We start from the raw sequence: 18717 nt of genomic DNA on the forward strand, positions 1-18717 counted from the left end.
CTCTCGACCCGCTCCACTACAGCCCTGTCAATGTTAATAAGGGCCTGTTCGGCTCGCCTTTTCCTGTAGTCCACAATCCGCTCCTTTGTCTTGCTCACATTGAGGGAGAGGTTGTTGTCCTGACACCACACTGCCATGTCTCTGACGACCTCCCTATAGGCTGTCTCATCGCTGTCTGTGATCAGGCCTACCACTGTTGTCGTCTGCAAACTTAATGATGCTGTTGGAGTCGTTTGGCCACGCAGTCGTGGGTGAACAGGGAGTACAGGGGGGGACTTAGGACACACCCCTGAGGGGCCCAACTGTTGATGATCTGCATTGTGCTGCTACAGTAGGAATACAAACCGTACACAACGATTGCCCATGAAAGTCTAATAGCGTTTTTGCCATTCTCTTACAGACGATACAGCTTGGTAGTCTACAATTTTTTTTTTGGGGGGGGGGGGGGGGGGGGGGGGGGGGGGGGGGGGGGGGGGGGTTGCTCTAAGTGGGGAGTGACTATGAACACCTCACTGCACCCCCAGTGCACTACTGCAAGTAGTGGAACTGTAGTATTTATTATAGGCGTTAGTAGAATATTTTTATACCTGCATACTACTGTGTAAACTCAGCTTGATCTCCAGAGCAAATAAACATTGTCTTAAATACAAGCTATGTCTACTTATTTGCTACATCTACTATTTTAATGAAATATGTTTATTTGCCAACAAATGAGTTGAAATGATACACCAGCTCCCTGCATCAAATATATATTTTTTTATATGGCCCTTCTTACATCAGCTGATATATCAAAGTGCTGTACAGAAACCCAGCCTAAAACCCCAAACGGCAAGCAATGCAGGTATAGAAGCACGGTGTCTAGGAATACTAGGCATTCTATATTATACTACAACATCAGTCTATCTGAATATGGATGTTGTGTTTGCTGAATGTTCCAGGGTCCTGAATGTGTTTCAGCTCGTGAACCTTGTCCTGTGTTTGGCAATGGCAGCTGGTGTGTCAGAAGTTCGAGCTCCATGACCTTGGACTCAGACTATACACTTTGGCTCTTGCCAGCCCCATGTGGTATTTTCCTCTTCCGAGTCCAATGATGTTGAGCTTTCATCCAATGGGTCTACAGGATCTGTACTACTAAAGCTGGCGTCAAGGTCATCCTCAGCCGGATTAGTCTGTAGGATACACACTAGTCGGTGATTAGCCAACATTTAACTACTTTACAGTTGTTGTCGACGCAAAGAATAATAAATGGTTAAACTGGATCCACCTTGACAGGGGCGGTACTACGTCCTGAAACGTAGTACGTCGCAATGAATTCTGGATGTTATGGTTTGCTTGAACCAGGAAATGTAAATGTCCCGTTTCTACCGTTGAGATGCAGAAACGCTCGTATTTGCTTGTAGTGAAGAAGTTATAGATTTTTATGACATATTAATGGACAGACATATACACTGAACGAGCAGCGGTTAAATTTCCCTTTAATGTGTGCGGTATAAGTTCTGCTTTGTGTATATGAAAGTGATGTCTGTTTCTTAGTTTATACAATATGTATAATGCTAAAGACTTTGTTTGTGTTGTGTAGTTTGTTCCCCTCATCGTGGATGTGTGCTGTAAGCTGGTAGAGGAAAGAGGGCTAGAGTACACTGGGATCTACAGAGTACCAGGAAACAACGCTGCCATCTCCAGCATGCAGGAGGAGCTGGACAGTAAAGGACTGATGAGTGACATCGACATCCAAGAAGACGTGAGTGACAGACACGCATGCATACAGTGTCTTCAGAAAGTGTTCATACCCCTGGACTTATTCCACATTTTGTTACAGCCGGGAATTCAAAATTGATATCATATTTTTTACTCACCCATCTACACACACTACCCCATATGTGAAACAGTGAAAATATGTTTTTAGAAAATGTATTGAAAATGAAATACCGATATTTAATTTACGTAAGTATTCATACCCCTGACTACTTTGTAGAAGCACCTTTGGCAGTGATTACACCTGTGACTCTTTTTGGGTAAGTCTTTAAGAGCTTCCCAGACCTGGATTGTGCAACATGTGACCATTTATTTTCACATTTATTCAGGCTCTGTCAAATTGGTTGCTGATCATTGCTAGACAACTATTTTCAGTTCTTGCCACAGATTTTCAAGTACATTGGCCACTCAGGAACATTCACTTGGTAAATAACGCAAGTGTATATTTGGCCTTGTGCTTTAGGTTATTGTCCTGCTGAAAGGTGAATTCATCTCCCAGTGTCTGGTGGAAGGCAGACTAAACCAGGTTTTCCTCTAGGATTATGCTTGTGCTTAGCTCCATTCCTTTTATTTTTGATCCTGAAAAAATCCCTGGTCTTTAATTATTACAAGCATACCCATAACATGATGTAGCCACCTCTATGCTTTGAAAATATGGAGAGTGGAATGTGTTGTATTGAATTTGCCCTAAACATAACACACTTTGAGTTTGAATCTATTTTTCGTGGGTCTCTATTTACCACCACAAACCGATGCTGGCGCTAAGCAAACAAATGCTCATCCAGGGGCGGCGCTCCTAGTGGCCGGTCATTTTAATGCAGGACAACTCGAATCAGTTTTGCCTAATTTCTACCACCTTTACAAGGAGATGGAAAAACAACTTTAAATTACCTTTACTCCACACACACAGAGACTCATACAAAGCTCTCCCTCCATTTGGCAAATCGGACCATAACACTATCTTCCTGATTTCTGCTTACTAACAAATACTCAAACAGGAAATACCAGTGACGTGCTCACTGCGGAAGTGGTCAGATGAAGCGGATGCTAAGCTACAGGACTGTTTCGCTAGCACAGACTGGATTCATCCGATGGCATTGAGGAGTTCACATCCGTCACCAGCTTAATAAGTGCATTGACAACATTGTCCCCATAGTGACTATAAGTAAATATCCCAACCAGAAGCAATGGATTACAGGCAACAATCGTACTGAGCTAAAGGCTCAAATTTGTTCTTAACTGACTTGCCTAGTTAAATAAAGGTAAAATAATTCAAAAACAGGCAAAGTGTCAGTACAGGGCTAAGATCGAATCCTACTACAACCGCTCTTGAAGCTCATCAGATGTGGCAGGGTTTGCAAACAATCACAGATATCAAAGGAAAGCACAGCCGAGAGCTTCCCAGTGACACGAGCCTACCAGATTAGCAAAATGCCTTCTTTGCTCGCTTTGAGGCAAGCAACACTGAACCATGCGTGAGAGCACCAGCTGTTCCGGACGACTGTATCGCCACGCTCTATGTAGTCGATAAGAGTATGGCCTTTTAAGCAGGGTAACATTCAAGACCGCTGGGCCAGACGGATTACCAGGACGCATACTCTGAGCATGTGTTTACCAGCTGGCAAGTGTCTTCACTGACATTTTCAATCCTGTCTCTGACCTAGTCTGTAATACCTAAGGTTCAAGCAAACCACCATAGTCCCTGTGCCCAAGAGCACCATGATAGCCTGTCTAAATGACTACTGCCCCGTAGGACTCACATCTGTAGCCATGAAAGGCTGGTCATGGCTCACATAAACACCATCATCATGACAATTACAACAATACTGAATGAACAATGAACACTTTTTTATTTAAACTTAATATAATACATAAAAATCCATTTAGTCTCAAATAAATAACGAAGCATGTTCAATTTGGTTTAAATAATGCAAAAACGGTGTTAAAGAAGAAAGTAAAAGTGCAATATGTGCCATGTAAAAAAGCTAACGTTTAAGTTCGTTGCTCAGAACATGAGAATATATGAAAGCTGGTGGTTCCTTGTAAACATGAGTCTTCAATATTCCTAGTTAAGAAGTTTTAGGTTGTAGTTATTATAGGAATTATAGGACTATTTCTCTCTACCATTTGTATTTCATATACCTTTGACTATTGGATGTTCTTATAGGCATTATTGTATTGTATTGCCAGCCTAATCTCGGGAGTTGATACAGTAGGCTTGAAGTCATAAACAGTGCTGTGTTTAAAGCATTGCTAAGAGCTGCTGGTAAACGCAGGAAAGTGCTGTTTGAATGAATGCTTGCGAGCCTGCTGCTACCTATAACCGCTCAGTCAGACTGCTCTATCAAATATCAATTATAGACTTAATTATAATATAATAAACACATAGAAATATGAGCAAAAAATGTTGTTAATATGTTCAAATCTGGAAATTGTTATTTCGAAAACAAAACGTTTATTCTTTCAGTGAAATACGGAATTGTTCCGTATGTCATCGAACGGGTGGCAACCCTAAGTCTAAATATTGCTGTTACATTGCACGACCTTCAATGTTATGTCATAATTATATAAAATTCTGGCAAATTAATTACGGTCTTTGTTAGGAAGAAATAGTCTTCACACTGTTCGCAACGAGCCTGACTCTGCTGGCACTGAACGCAAGAGTAGTAACACAATTTCCGTAGTTAATATATGGCCTGCTAACATGAATTTATTTTAACTAAATATGCAGGTTTAAAAAATTGATGTTTATGGTTAGGTACATTGGTGCAACGATTGTGCTTTTTTCGCGAATGTGCTTTTGTTAAATCATCACCTGTTTGGCAAAGTTGAAGTAGGCTGTGATTCGATGATAAATTAACGGGCACCGCATTGATAATATGCAACGCGCAGGACAAGCTAGTTGAACTAGTAATATCATCAACCAACTAGTGATTATGTTAAGATTTTTTATAAGATAAGTTTAATGCTACCTTGGCTCCTTGCAGCCACCTGGTCCTTTTGATGCTGCACTCGCGTAACAGGTGGTCATAACACTGCCACGCAGTCTCCTCGTGGATTGCAATGTAATCAGCCATAATCGGCATCCAAAAATGCTATTTTTAAAAAATCGTCCCTAATTAATCGGCCATGCCGATTTAATCGGTCGACCTCTATTCTCTATTTTACATCACACTGCCCTTTCCCACCTGGACAAAAGGACCACCTATGTGAGAATGTTGTTCATTGACTACAGCTCAGCGTTCAACACCAAAGTGCCCTCCAAGCTCATCACTAAGCTAAGGGTCCTGTTACTGAATACCTCCCTCTACAACCTTTGATCCTGGACTTCCTGATGGGCCGACCCCAGGTGGTGTGGGTAGGCAATAACACATCCGCTACGCTGACTCTCAACACGGGGCCCCTCAAGGGTGCGTGCTCAGTCCCCTCTTGTTCACCCAAGACTGCGTGCCGCGCGCAAATCCAACACCAAGTTTGCAGACGACTCGTCGGTGGAAGGTCTGATCACCGACGACGACGAGGAGGCTTATAGGGAGGAGGTCAGAGACCTGGCAGTCTGATGCCAGGACAAACATTTTTCTTGCCCAGGTTAAGGGAAAGGTTTATCAAAGACTACAGGAAACGGAGGGCCGAACACGGCCCCATTCACCTCAACAGGGCTGTAGTGGAGCAGGTTGATTTCTTCAAGTTCCTTGGTGTCCACATCACTAAGGACCTATCATGGTCCAAACACACCGACAGTCGTGAAGAGGGCACGACAATGCTTCTTCCCCCTCAGGAAGCTGAAAAGATTTGGCATGGGCCCTGAGATCTTCAAAAAGTTATATTGCTGCACCATTGAGAGCATCTTGACTGGCTGCATCACCGCTTGGTATGGCAACTGCTCGGCATCTGACCACAAGGGGTTACAGAGGGTAGTGTATACGGCCCAGTGCATCACTGGGGCCAAACTCCCTGCCATCCAGGACCTACCAGGCGTTGTCAGAGAAAGGCCCCAAAGCCACCCAAGTCAGACTGTTCTCTCTGCAAGCGGTACCGGAGCGTGAAGTCTGGGATCAAATGGCACCGGATCAGTTAATCAGACGGCTATCCGGAAAGTTTACATTGATTCCTTTTTAAATTAATTGTTTTGCACTGACTTCCATCCCCAGCCGCGTCCTCAGAGCATGCGCAGACCAGCTGGCTGGTGTGTTTACGGACATATTCAATCAACCTTATCCCAGTCTGCTGTTCCGACATGCTTCAAGAGGGCCACCATTGTCCCTGTTCCCAAGAAAGCTAAGGTAACTGAGCTAAATGACTCACTTCCGTCATCATGAAGTGCTTTGAGAGACTAGTCAAGGACCATATCACCTCCACCCTACCTGACACCCGAGACCCACTCAAATTTGCTTACCACCCAAATAGGTCCACAGACGATGCAATCTCAACCACACTGCACACCTAACCCATCTGGACAAGAGGAATACCTATGTGAGAATGCTGTTCATCGACTACAGCTCAGCATTTAACACCATAGTACCCTCCAAACTCGTCATCAAGCTCGAGACCCTGGATCTTGACCCCTCCCTGTGCAACTGGGTATTGGACTTCCTGACGGGCCGCCCCCAGGTGGCATCTCCACCCCGCTGATCCTCAACACTGGGGCCCCACAAGGGTGCGTTCTGAGCCCTCTCCTGTACTCCCTGTTCACCCACGACTGCGTGGCCATGCACGCCTCCAACTCAATCATCAAGTTTGCGGAAGATACTACAGTCGTAGGCTTGATTACCAACAACGACGAGACAGCCTACAGGGAGGTGAGGGCCCTCGGAGTGTGGTCTCAGGAAAATAACCTCACACTCAACGTCAAAAAAATTAAGGAGATGATTGTGGACTTCAGGAAACAGCAGAGGGAGCACCTCGATGGGACAGTAGTGGAGAGGGTAGTAAGTTTTAAGTTCCTCGGCGTACACATCATAGACAAACCGAATTGGTCCACCCAAACAGACAGCGTTGTGAAGAAGGCGCAGCAGCACCTTTTCAACCTCAGGAGGCTGAAGAACTTCGGCTTGTCACAAAAAGCACTCACAAACTACAGATGCACAATCGTTAGCATCCTGTCGGGCTGTATCACCGCCTGGTACGGCAACTGCTCCGCCCACAACCGTAAGGCTCTCCAGAGGGTAGTGAGGTCTGCACAACGCATCACCGGGGGCAAACTACCTGCCCTCCAGGACACCTACACCACCCAATGTCACAGGAAGGCCATAAAGATCATCAAGGACAACAACCACCCGAGCCACTGCCTGTTCACCCCGCTATCATCCAGAAGGCGAGGTCAGTACAGGTGCATCAAAGCAGGGACCGAGAGACTGAAAAACAGCTTCTATCTCAAGGCCATCAGACTGTTAAACAGCCATCACTAACATTGAGTGGCTGCTACCAACACACTGACTCAACTCCAGCCACTTTAATGGGAATTAATGGAAATGTATGTAAAATATATCACTAGCCACTTTAAACAATGCTACTTAATACAATGTTTACATACCCTACATTACTCATCTCATATGTATATACTGTACTCGATACCATCTACTGCATCTTGCCTATGCCGTTCTGTACCATCACTCATTCATATATCTTTATGTACATATTCTTTATCCCTTTACACTTGTGTGTATAAGGTAGTAGTTTTGGAATTGTTAGGTTAGATTACTCGTTGGTTATTACTGCATTGTCGGAACTAGAAGCACAAGCATTTCCGTACACTCGCATTAACATCTGCTAACCATGTGTATGTGACAAATAAATTGGATTTGATTTTGACACACACATGGATATTGAGTCCCCACACACACATACTCACACACATACTTTCACACTTCATATGCTGCTGCTACTCTGTTTATACTGAATATTTAGACCCATTGACTTTTCCCACATTTTGTTACGTTACAGCCTTATTCTAAAATGGATTCAATCTTTTTTTTTGCTCATCAATCTACACAATACCCCATAATGACGAAGCGAAAACAGGTTTTTATAGATTTTTGCAAATGTATTACAAATAAAACACATACCTTATTTGCGTAAGTATTTAGACCCTTTGCTTTGAAACTCGAAATTGAGGTCAGGTGCATCCTGTTTCCATTGAACATCCTTGATGTTTATACAACTTGATTGGAGTCCACCTGTAGTAAATTCAATTGATTGGACATGATTTGGAAAGGCACACACCGGTCTAAATACGGTCCCACAGTTGACAGTGCATGTCAGAATAAAAACCAAGCCATGAGGTCAAAGGAATTGTCCGTAGTGCTCAGAGACAGGATTGTGTCGAGGCACAGATCTTGGGAAGGGTACCAAAATATGTCTGCAGCATTGAAGGTCCCCAAGAACACAGTGTCCTCCATCATTCTTAAATTAAAGAAGTTTGGAACCACGAAGACTCTTCCTAGAGCTGGCTGCCCGGACAAACTGAGCAATGGGGGGAGAAGGGCCTTGGTCAGGGAAGTGACCAAGAACCCGATGTTCACTCTGACAGAGCTCCCGAGTTCCTCTGTGGAGATGTGAGAACCTTCCAGAGAACAACAATCTCTTCAACACTCCAACAATCAGGCCTTTATGGTAGAGTGGCCAGATAGAAGCCACTCCTCATAAAAAGGCACATGACAACCCGCTTGGAGTTTTCCAAAAAGCATCTAAAGGACCATGAGAAACGAGACTGGTCTGATGAAACCAAGATTCAACTCCTTGGCCTGAATCACACTCCAGAGCACTCAGGGTCTCGGACTTTGGTGAATGTTCACCTTGAAACAGGACAAGGACCCTAAGCACATAGCCAAGACAACACAGGGGTGGCTTTGGGACCAGTCTCTGAATGGCCTTGAGTGGCCCAGCTAGAGCCCTGACTTGAATGAAACATCTCTTGAGAGACCTGAAAATAGCTATGCAGCAACGCTCCCCATCCAACCTGACAGAGCTTGAGAGTATCTGCAGAGAGAATGGGAGAAACTCCCCAAATACAAGTGTGCCATGCTTGTAGCGTCATACCCAAGAAGACTCAAGGCTGTAATTGCTGCCAAAGGTGCTTCAACAAAGTACTGAGTAAAGGGTCTGAATACTTATGTAAATTGTTTTTTTGTTTTTCCCCCACATTTTTGCTTTGTCGTTATGGGGTACTGTGTGTAGATTGATGAGGGGGGGAAACAATTTAATCAATTTCAGAATAAGGCTTTAACGTAACAAAATAAACTGCACATATATACTGTATTACCTCAACTACCTCGTACCGTTATTTTTTAATGCCATATCCTTTGTGGTTGAATCTGTGTTTGAAATTCCCTGCTCGGCTGAGGATCTTACAGATGTTTTATTTTATTTACCCTTTATTTAAATTCTCATTTACAATGACGGCCTACACCGGCCAAACCCGGATGACGCTGGGCCAATTGTGCACCGCCCTATGGGACTCCCAATCATGTCCGGCTGTGATACAACCTGAATTTGAACCAGGGTGTTTGTAGTGACGCCTCAAGCACTGAGATGCCGTGCCTTAGACCGCTGCGCCACTCGGGAGCAGATAATTGTATGTTTGGTGTAAAGAGATGAGGTAGTCATTAACAGTTATGTTAAACACTATTATTGCACATAGTGAGTCCAGGCAACTTATGTGACTTAAGCACATTTTTACACACAAGCTTAATTAGGCTTGCCATAACAAATAAGTTGTATAATTATTGACTCAAGACATTTCATTTTGAAATAATTTGTACAAATTTCTAAAAACATAATTCCACTTTGACATTATGAGGTATTTGTGTGTAGGCCAGTGACACTTAAAAAAATAAAAATAAAATTCAGGCTATAACACAACAAAATATGGAAAAAGTCAATGGGTTTCTGAATGGGTTTCTGAAGGCACTATCCCATACTTCACAATGTCTTTAATGCTTTTTCTCTCTTGTTCTCCCTGACAGAAATGGAGGGACCTCAACGTGATCAGTAGTTTACTGAAATCCTTCTTCCGGAAACTTCCAGAGCCCCTTTTCACAAATGGTGAGTCACTGAACACAGTGTAAATGCATGTCTGTAAAGAAGAGAAAATGTGTTAAGGAAGTTGTTAACCTCTCTGATCTCCCCATCCCGGATCCGGGATCGTGAATACAGACTCAAGTTCATTACCATAACGCAACGTTAACTATTCATGAAAATCGCAAATGAAATGAAATTAATCTATTTGCTCTCAAGCTTAGCCTTTTGTTAACAACACTGTCATCTCAGATTTTCTAAATATGCTTCTCAACCATTGCAAAACAAGCATTTGTGTAACAGTATTGATGGCTAACGTAGCATTTAGCGTAGCATTTAGCGTTAGCATTCAGCAGGCAACATTTACACAAAAAAACAGAAAAGCATTCAAATAAAATCATTTACCTTTGAAGAACTTCAGATGTTTTCAATGAGGAGACTCTCAGATAGCAAATGTTCAGTTTTTCCTGAAAGATTATTTGTTTAGGACAAATCGCTCCGTTTTCTGCGTCACGTTTAGCTACGAAAAAACCCCTGTATCCAGGATTGTGTAAATCTATCAGCAAGCTCATTAGCATAACACAACGTTAACTATTCATGAAAATGGCAAATGAAATGAAATTAATCTATTTGCTCTCAAGCTTAGCCTTTTGTTAACAACACTGTCATCTCAGATTTTCAAAATATGCTTTTGAACCATAGCTAAACAAGCATTTGTGTAAGAGTATTGATAGCCTAGCATTGCATTAAGCCTAGCATTTAGCATGCAACATTTTCCACAAAAACCATAAAAGCATTCAAATAAAATCATTTACCTTTGAAGAACTTCAGATGTTTTCAATGAGGAGACTGTTAGATAGCAAATGTTCCGTTTTTACAAAAAATATTATTTGTGTCGACTAATCGCTCCGTTTTGTTCATCACGTTTGGGTAAGGAAAAAAAAATACAAAATCATTAAAACGCTAACTTTTTTCCAAATTAACTCCATAATATCGACAGAAACATGGCAAACGATGTTTAGAATCAATCCTCAAGGTGTTTTTCACATATCTATCGACGATAAAATCCATCGTGGCAGTTTACTTTCAATTCTGAAGAAATGGAACGCGCATGGACCTACAGATTACGCACACAGGACACCGGGCGGGACACCAGGTAAATGTAGTCTCTTATGGTCAATCTTCCAATGATATGCCTACAAACACGTCACAATGCTGCAGACACCTCGGGGAATAGACAGAAAGCGCAGGCTCATTCCTGGCGCATTCACAGCCATATAAGGAGACATTGGAACACAGCGCCTTCAGAATCCGGGGCATTTCCTGTATGAAACTTCATCTTGGTTTCGCCTGTTGCATTAGTTCTGGGCACGCACAGATAATATCTTTGCAGTTTTGGAGACGTCAGAGTTGTCTTTCCAAGGCTGTCAATTCCATGCATAGTCGAGCATCTTTTCGTGACAAAATATTGCGCTTAAAACGGGCACGTCTTTTTATCCAATGATGACACAGCGCCCCCATAGGTTCAACAGGTTAATAAATCACGTATTTATTTATAGTATGCCTTATTGCTCCATGTTCGGTCTTGGTCACTAGAGATACTAAGTGATTCTTATATTCCTTTTCCAGAAAAATATGCAGATTTTATCGAAGCCAATCGAACAGAAGACTCAGTGGAGAGGTTAAAAGAACTCAAGAGGCTGGTAAGTTACAGCTCATGCTCGATCTGTAGCATTTGAATTGAATTTGAATGTTTGAATTGTTGCATTCTAGCATTGAAAGTTGGTCCTCTTCACAGATTCTTGAATTGCCTGATCATCACTATGAAACCCTCAAATTTCTCTCTGGACACCTCAAGTTGGTCTCTGAAAACTGTGAGAAAAATAAGGTATGTCCGCTTGAGGGTTTAAAAGTATATAGAAATGGAGCCTTTTAATGTAGCGGCATAGTGTATATGGACTGGACTGGAAGCCTCTTTTGCTCATCTCTCCCCCCAGATGGAGCCTCGTAACTTGGCCATCGTTTTTGGTCCAACCCTGGTCAGAACCTCGGAGGACAACATGACCAACATGGTCAACCACATGCCAGACCAGTGCAAGATAGTAGAGAACCTCATTCAGCAGTACGACTGGTTTTTCACTGAGGGGGACGATGACCCTGTTGTACGTAGCAGCTCGCTCTCTCACTTCTAAACATAAATCTCCTTACTCTCAGCTGGTAATGGTACAGAATGTTAAATGTTCGTTGTGTGATGTAGTTGATGTTTGTTGGTCTTGCAGGTTGCCTGAAGTGTTGTTTGAGGTTCTCTCTCCATCCCTCTTTCCTCCTCTACTTCAACACGATCTCCATTCATCTCCTTCGTTGAATCTCTCTCTCTCCTCTAGACCTCAGTGGAACAAGAGAGTACAGTGCAGTCTCAGCCCGTGCCCAACATCGACCACCTGCTGTCCAACATCGGCCGGACCACAACCACCGCCTCGCCTGGGGAAGTCTCAGGTAACTCAGCTGAAGCTCATTGATACCACACCTGGAGAGGATGTAATACAGCACTCCTGTTAGTTTGACTACATGTACCAGATTTACTAAAGTGTAAAACGAAGTATACTAATGAGCTTCAGGAAATGTGTGTATGTTTAGAGATGAATGTGTTTGTTAGTCCTAAAGTAAGAGGCTTCTTGTTTGCCTTCCATCAGATGATCAAATGCTAAAGTTAAGCAAGTCTACTGAAAAGTGTCATGCTTTTGTAAAGGCAAGCTATTTTAGTCATTTTTGATGGAAGGACTGGGTTACCCACTTGGGAATTGCAAAAAAAAAAAATAGTTGGCAAATGCTGTTAAGCCTTTTGTTTTGGATAAAGGTCTGTTTCGTTATGTCATTATTCTTATTTTTATATTTCTTTCCCAGTTCCATCTTATGCTTTCTTATGTTTCCTTTTTTTCGTTGCTCGTTGTTTTCCTCCCCGTGCTTTCCTCCTTATCTTGAGATGACGACTCGTTTTCTTTCAGTTATTTTCTTCCCCCCCTCCTCCCACATAAACCCGGCATGTTCTTTCCCCCCAAAAACAACAAAAAAACAAAACAACAAAGTGGAAGTGTTAACCCTTCTGACCCCTACCCTTGGTTTGTGTGTAGTGTGTTTTTTTCTCCCTTGTCCCTGTCCAGCACTCACACATTGACCCAATCTGACACAGGCCAAGTGGGCGGCGTCTATCACTCGCTGATGTCACTGGTGGACTCTGTAATGTCAGTGGTGGACAGCTGGGACTGTAGGAAGAAGGACGATGAGTGTTGTCACCAGTGTAGCTGCCTAGTCTGCAGAAACCCTCAGCTCTGTTAAATTGGGGGTGAAACATGAAGGAGAGGAGAGAAAAAAAAGAAAAACGGAAAGAAAGAGAAGTCGATGTTTTGTCATTTCCTGTCGGTGTGCACGTTTTTCATATTTCCCCCAAAAATCTAAATACCTAATAACCTGAAGGTTACATACAGAGCAGTGCCTGCTGTACTTTCTACTGAAAGCCTTTCTGCTGTCTCTTGTCTCTAAAGCTGATCGCGAGGACAAGTAGCATGGTACGGTCAAACCACGGTTTCACAACCGCCCGCTCATGTGGCATTACTGTCATGGCGTCTGAGTGGGGGTGCGGGGGGTTGTAGTGTTGTAGTGGTGTTGGGCTGAGCTGGCTGTTGTCAAACACACTAAAATGACATCTAGGAGAGATCAGCACCTCGTTAGACCCACACACTCACCATATACACAGACTAGGGTGGTTAGATAGATAGCAGTGAGGTGCTGATAACAAAGTGGCTCTGATGGCATTAGTCCCTTCAGCCTCTTTCTGCCCTCCTGTCACGTTTGAGATAGACACCATAGGGTGAATCTCTAACATATTTTCTTGTACGCATTCCCCCCGTCTCCTCAAAACGTCAGATGGAAGCAAGGACAGCATTGGAGGACACGGTTTGAGGAGATCTCTCCTTTCTTCCCTCTGTCGTTTTGTGGGCGAGGACGCAAAAAAAATCTAGCAAAGACTTCTGAGATTCACCCCCAGTCTTATCAATGAACCACTGTTCTTTCAGCATCAGAAACACCAACTACAGCCAAACACTGCCACCTAGCGACCTCCTTGTCTTTCACGGCTACATACTTCTACCCCAATGCCTCAACCATCCACATCTATCAAATACCCACCTCCCCCATCAAAAGCCTTGCGTAGCACACTGATATACGCACCAGTTTGAGTCAATTCCACCTAAATTCCAGTTGATTCAGGTAAATAACATTTCCTATGTGGAGATATTCCATGTCCAATTCAGCTGACAAGAATTTAAATGAAATTGACCCCAACTTGGACACGCACAACTCGAAATTAAGCGCACACACTTAAGTCATACCCTCCACACTATTGTGACTTGATAGTGGTAGTATTGATGCGGTAGGAAATGGTTTCTTTTACATTTTCTTTGATAAGGTTTTTGTACAGTCCTTGTTTTGTAGTGTTTATGGTCATCAGTCATATGCAGTTGACTTAGACTAACATGTTCGAGAGTGCTACAGGGATTGTAAAACCGAGCTCTGGACATATTGCACAACCTGTCCATTCTGTGGCTAACTTGCATGGGTGGAACTACTGACTTAACACTGCTCTGTCCCCTTAACTCTGGTTGTGAAGACTTGTCATCCCTTCCTCTGTGATTGATACCTCTCAGTTGGGATAGAATGCCCTGTTGCTATTGGCTGTCTATGTACTGTGACTGACGTAACCTGTGGTCCGTGATGTGTTGATGTCGTCCCATTGGGTACATCCTGTTATGAGCATGAGCTGCTTCCTGTCCTAATGCGCACTGCCGGGTTTCATCTTCTTCCTCTCATCCCTCCATTACTGGCCTCCTCTTCTTCCACTCATGGGCGGAGTCTTTCTTCAGCGTTTCCTTCGTCCATCTCTGTGGGCTACAAATATCTCCACTGTCTGTTGAATCTACTGCCCCCTCATGGTGCAGGTTTCTGTCTCTTCTCTCTACCCTGTGATCTCCCTACAGTCGCTCTCCCTTGATACTTGTTGTTCAGGTTATATGTGTCTTAAAGGATGTTACTAATGCCCCTCTCCTCTCTCACAGATTCAACGTGTAGTGACTCCTCCAAACCAAAGGTATGTGGCACTGGGGTGTCTGGCTCTATCTTGCTTCCTATTTGATGTTAATTACCTTCACTAAGTAAAGAGATCTAAAAGGCCTTGTCCTGCTCACTGGAATGTTCTACCGTTTACATTTTAGACATTTAGCAGATGGTCTTATCCGGAGTGATTAGCAATTGACCATGCCGTTTCAGAGCAGACTTGGCGAAATTCCTCATTTAAGAACAATGATGTGTTTTAATGTAATACGACGTCCTGGTACTCTGTCCCAGCAGGGCTTGTGGGGGTCTGGGAAGGACCAGTGTAGCAGGGAGATGCTGCTCTCTTCTTTCTTTGTCAGCCGCAAGCGTAAAAAGCCCAAGGACAAGACTCAGCCCAGCAGCTCTGATGACGACCTGGATGCCGTGTTTGATAAGGAGGAGGAGCCAGAGCCGAGCCACCAGGCCCTCCACCCCGCCTGGTCCCCAGAGAGCCAGACAAAAGAGGAGGAGAGGGATGTCGAGGACGTCAGCGAGAGAGGGGTACAGCCTGGGGACAGGTTCCAAACCAACGGGAAAGAGTCCCGTTCAGACAGCCTCATGTCTCAGCCCTCTCCCAAACATACCCCCAGCTTCCGTACATCCTCCACCTGCTCCCCCTATGCCTCACCGTCCCGGTCCCCCAGACTTGGCTACCGCAGCCAGGTAGCACACCAGTCTTCCCTGTCGGACCCTCCCTCCAACTACGACGAGGTCTCAGACCTGGGCACCATGGACAGCACCAGCTCCCAGGCATCTGTCACAGGTCCCAGGGTGAGACATGGCAGGACGGGGGGCTTGGGGCCAGAGACTGGGGCCAGCGGCCTAGGGGCAGAGGTCAGCTCCATCACCTCAGACTACTCCACCACCTCCTCCATGACCTTCCTGACAGGGGCCGATCTGAGCACGCTCAGTCCAGAGGTTTGCTCGGTGGCCGAGAGCAGGGGAGGAGACGACGCTGATGATGAGCGTAGTGAGCTGATTAGTGAGGGCCGGCCCATGGAGACGGATAGTGAGAGTGACCTATCAGTGTTTGTTGGGGGTGGGAAGGATGCAGGGCCGGTGGAGAAGATCTGCCAATCAGATGTGTCGGATGCCCCCAGGCCCCTCCCCTCCCACAGACTCATTGAATGTGACACTCTCTCCAGGAAGAAGTCAGCAGCGCGGCAGAAGACTGACAGCGAGTCCTCATTGGACGGAGGGCGGAGCGACAAGGACTCCACTAGGCTGTCTTGTGTTCCGGGGGCAGTTAAGGTGCGTTCCTCTGACAGCCTTAGCTCCTCCTCCCGCAGCGAGTTGGAGGTGGGGGCTGAGCCTGCGTGGCGTCTTAAAATTACAGACCGGCTGAAGTTCCGCCTGCTGACGTCCGTAGACGACATGTTCGGGGTGGGTACCCAGCGGAGCCGCTCTCCAGAGGGACGCAGGGAAAAGAAGAAGAACATCAGACGCAGACACACCATGGGAGGCCAGAGGGACTTTGCTGAACTGTCTGTGATGGGGAACTGGCAGGAGGGCGGGATGGGCGGGGGCTCGCGGGCGGAGCTGTCGGCCGTGGACCGGCTGAAGCCAAAGTGTTCTTCCCAGGACTTCTCCATCCGGGAGTGGATTGCCCGCGAGCGCCACCGCACCTCCAACCCCGAGGTCAGCCTGGACTTCACTGAACACCAGGGTGCGCCGCTCCTCTTCCGCAGCCCCGACCCCAACCAGGCCCAGGAGGCCCCGTCGTCGTCCCTCTCACCACGCCCGGCTCCAGCTGAGCTACTGAACGGAGACGCAGGCCCCCAGAATAAAAGCCTGAGCCTGTCGGCCACTGCACACCCACACAAACTCTCTGGTGCCCAGGTGGTCCACTCTCGCTTCTACCAGTACCTGTGAGAGGGGGTGTCGTCTGTCTGTGTTTGATCTATTTTGTAATTGACCGGTGAGCATGTTCAGGTACTGTGAAGTGACTTCTGAGTGTGTGTGTACAAAGAGTCTGTTTGGTGGTGTGTATGTTTGTACTCTTAGAATGTTTACTTCACAGGGGTGGTTTGTTACTCAACACAGCCCGGCCCGGCATGGAACAAAACATTCAGTTGATGTAGGTATATTTTCTCCATTTTCATGACAAATGAAAGAGTTTGGGATGGGCGTTGGGGTAGAGAAATCGTCACTCTTAACATAAATTCCTGTTTTGCTGAAGGTAGTGACTCGAGGGCCTCTTGCTCATGGATGAACTGATGAGTGAAGGTTGATTGGTGTAAGGAAGTTTAAACATGGCTGGCGTTAAAGATTGTGAAAAGGTTAGCTAAGTGGCTTTAAGATACAGTAACTGACTAGTAGGATGATTAGGAGGTACAGGGAACGTTTGTAAAAGTATTGCAGTGGAGCTGTGTTTGTTGTAAGAGGGTCTGTTGGTTAAAAGTGAGTCCTTCAGTAACCAAATGAAGAATGTACAACGTGCTTGCTGTAATACTGACTGAAGCTTTAGTTGCTTGTGTTCTCATTTGAAATTGTACATATCCCCCCTTCCTCGCTCTCTCTCTCCCCTCTCTCTCTCTCTCTCTCTCTCTCTCTCTCGCTCTCTCTCTCCCCTCTCTCTCTCTCTCGCTCTCTCTTTCTCTCTCGCTCTCTCTCGCTCTCTCTCTCCCCTCTCTCTCGCTCTCTCTCTCGCTCTCTCTCTCCCCTCTCTCTCTCTCTCTCTCCCTCTCTCTCTCTCTCTCTCTCTCTCGCTCTCCATCTCGCTCTCTCTACTTGAAGGGAGCTTTTATTTTTGGGGTAGCCTGTGTTTTGAACTGCGATATGTGCTCTATTGCCGCCGTCAAGTGGCCTCAAGGTGCATTGTGACAAGAAGACACTGGACTAACGACGTCATGAAAATACGAGAATTACTTTTTATTCCACCCTTTTAAGTGATAGAAAAGGAGCAGTCAACAACTACTTCCCTCTATTGCAATATGCTGTGTATTTGTTGATATGCTTGTGGTTTTCATGCTTCAGTCAGTTACTGACATCAGACTGCTGCAAAATTATCGAGAGAGAGAAGAAATTGAATAATCAAATCTGAAATCATGTTTCTTCGCAATAGAAAGTGCCTCAATGAACTGTAAAGGGTGCAATATCGTCTTTGTTGAGATGCATAAAGATGTTACTACGAATGCCATTTTTATCGTTGACTAACACTGTCATTCTACAGGTTCTGTCTTACACGGAGAAGAACGCTGGGCTTCCATTCCTTAGGCATTCCACTCTGGTCTTAACATGTTTTATACTTTTCTTTTGCATTTTGGATTTTAACACAACTTGAATTTTAAATATTTCTGTAAAAAAAAAGAGTAACTTAAATGTGTATATAAATGCCATGTTTTAGCTGCTTTTTTTGTTTCATTTCCATCAAATTGAATTTTTTTGTAAGGTAAAAAGTACAGTATTGTGAGATGTTGCTGATTGGAGCCTGATGGTATGTGTGGGTGTTAAGTCTAGTGGTTATCTTGGGAGAGATCCCTCCCTGCATCTGAAGAGGCTTCATTGAACTGCTGGACCATTTATATCAATATACCCTGTTCACTCTCTGAGTGGAGGGGCCACGGGCTCCTAAAACACTGGAAATAAATCTTATCAATGGCTAAAAGGGCACGGCTGGTGTTTCAGAATCTCCTGCACTCCCTAGTTAGTTCCTATTAAAGAGCATTGGTCTGTTTCTTGCATGGTGTCCTAACTGATGTTGCTTGTATCTGGTAGGAGTTAATGTCCTTTAGTTGTGCCCCTTTTGACCACTGGAGGGCAGTGTGTCAAAGCAAAGCCACCAAGAACAAAATGTAC

General features: G+C 44.7%; 1 protein-coding gene across 2 annotated transcripts in view; it reads left to right on the forward strand.

Moving 5' to 3' along the window:
- LOC139376122 (rho GTPase-activating protein 21-like) overlaps positions 1-18526 on the forward strand; it is an 83597-nt gene extending 65071 nt beyond the window's left edge. The window contains exons 17-24 of one of the 2 annotated variants that reach the window (XM_071118328.1): positions 1580-1741; positions 9720-9798; positions 11401-11474; positions 11570-11659; positions 11769-11933; positions 12156-12267; positions 14883-14914; positions 15172-18526. In XM_071118328.1, coding sequence (XP_070974429.1) covers positions 1580-1741; positions 9720-9798; positions 11401-11474; positions 11570-11659; positions 11769-11933; positions 12156-12267; positions 14883-14914; positions 15172-16791 — 2334 coding nt within the window. In that variant the 3' untranslated portion in view covers positions 16792-18526. The remainder of the gene's footprint in view (positions 1-1579; positions 1742-9719; positions 9799-11400; positions 11475-11569; positions 11660-11768; positions 11934-12155; positions 12268-14882; positions 14915-15171) is intronic. The other variant, XM_071118329.1, reaches the window with a different exon arrangement.
- Positions 18527-18717: the final 191 nt, after the last annotated feature.

This window comes from Oncorhynchus clarkii, chromosome 20 (assembly GCF_045791955.1).
Source record: "Oncorhynchus clarkii lewisi isolate Uvic-CL-2024 chromosome 20, UVic_Ocla_1.0, whole genome shotgun sequence".
NCBI lineage: Eukaryota > Metazoa > Chordata > Actinopteri > Salmoniformes > Salmonidae > Oncorhynchus > Oncorhynchus clarkii.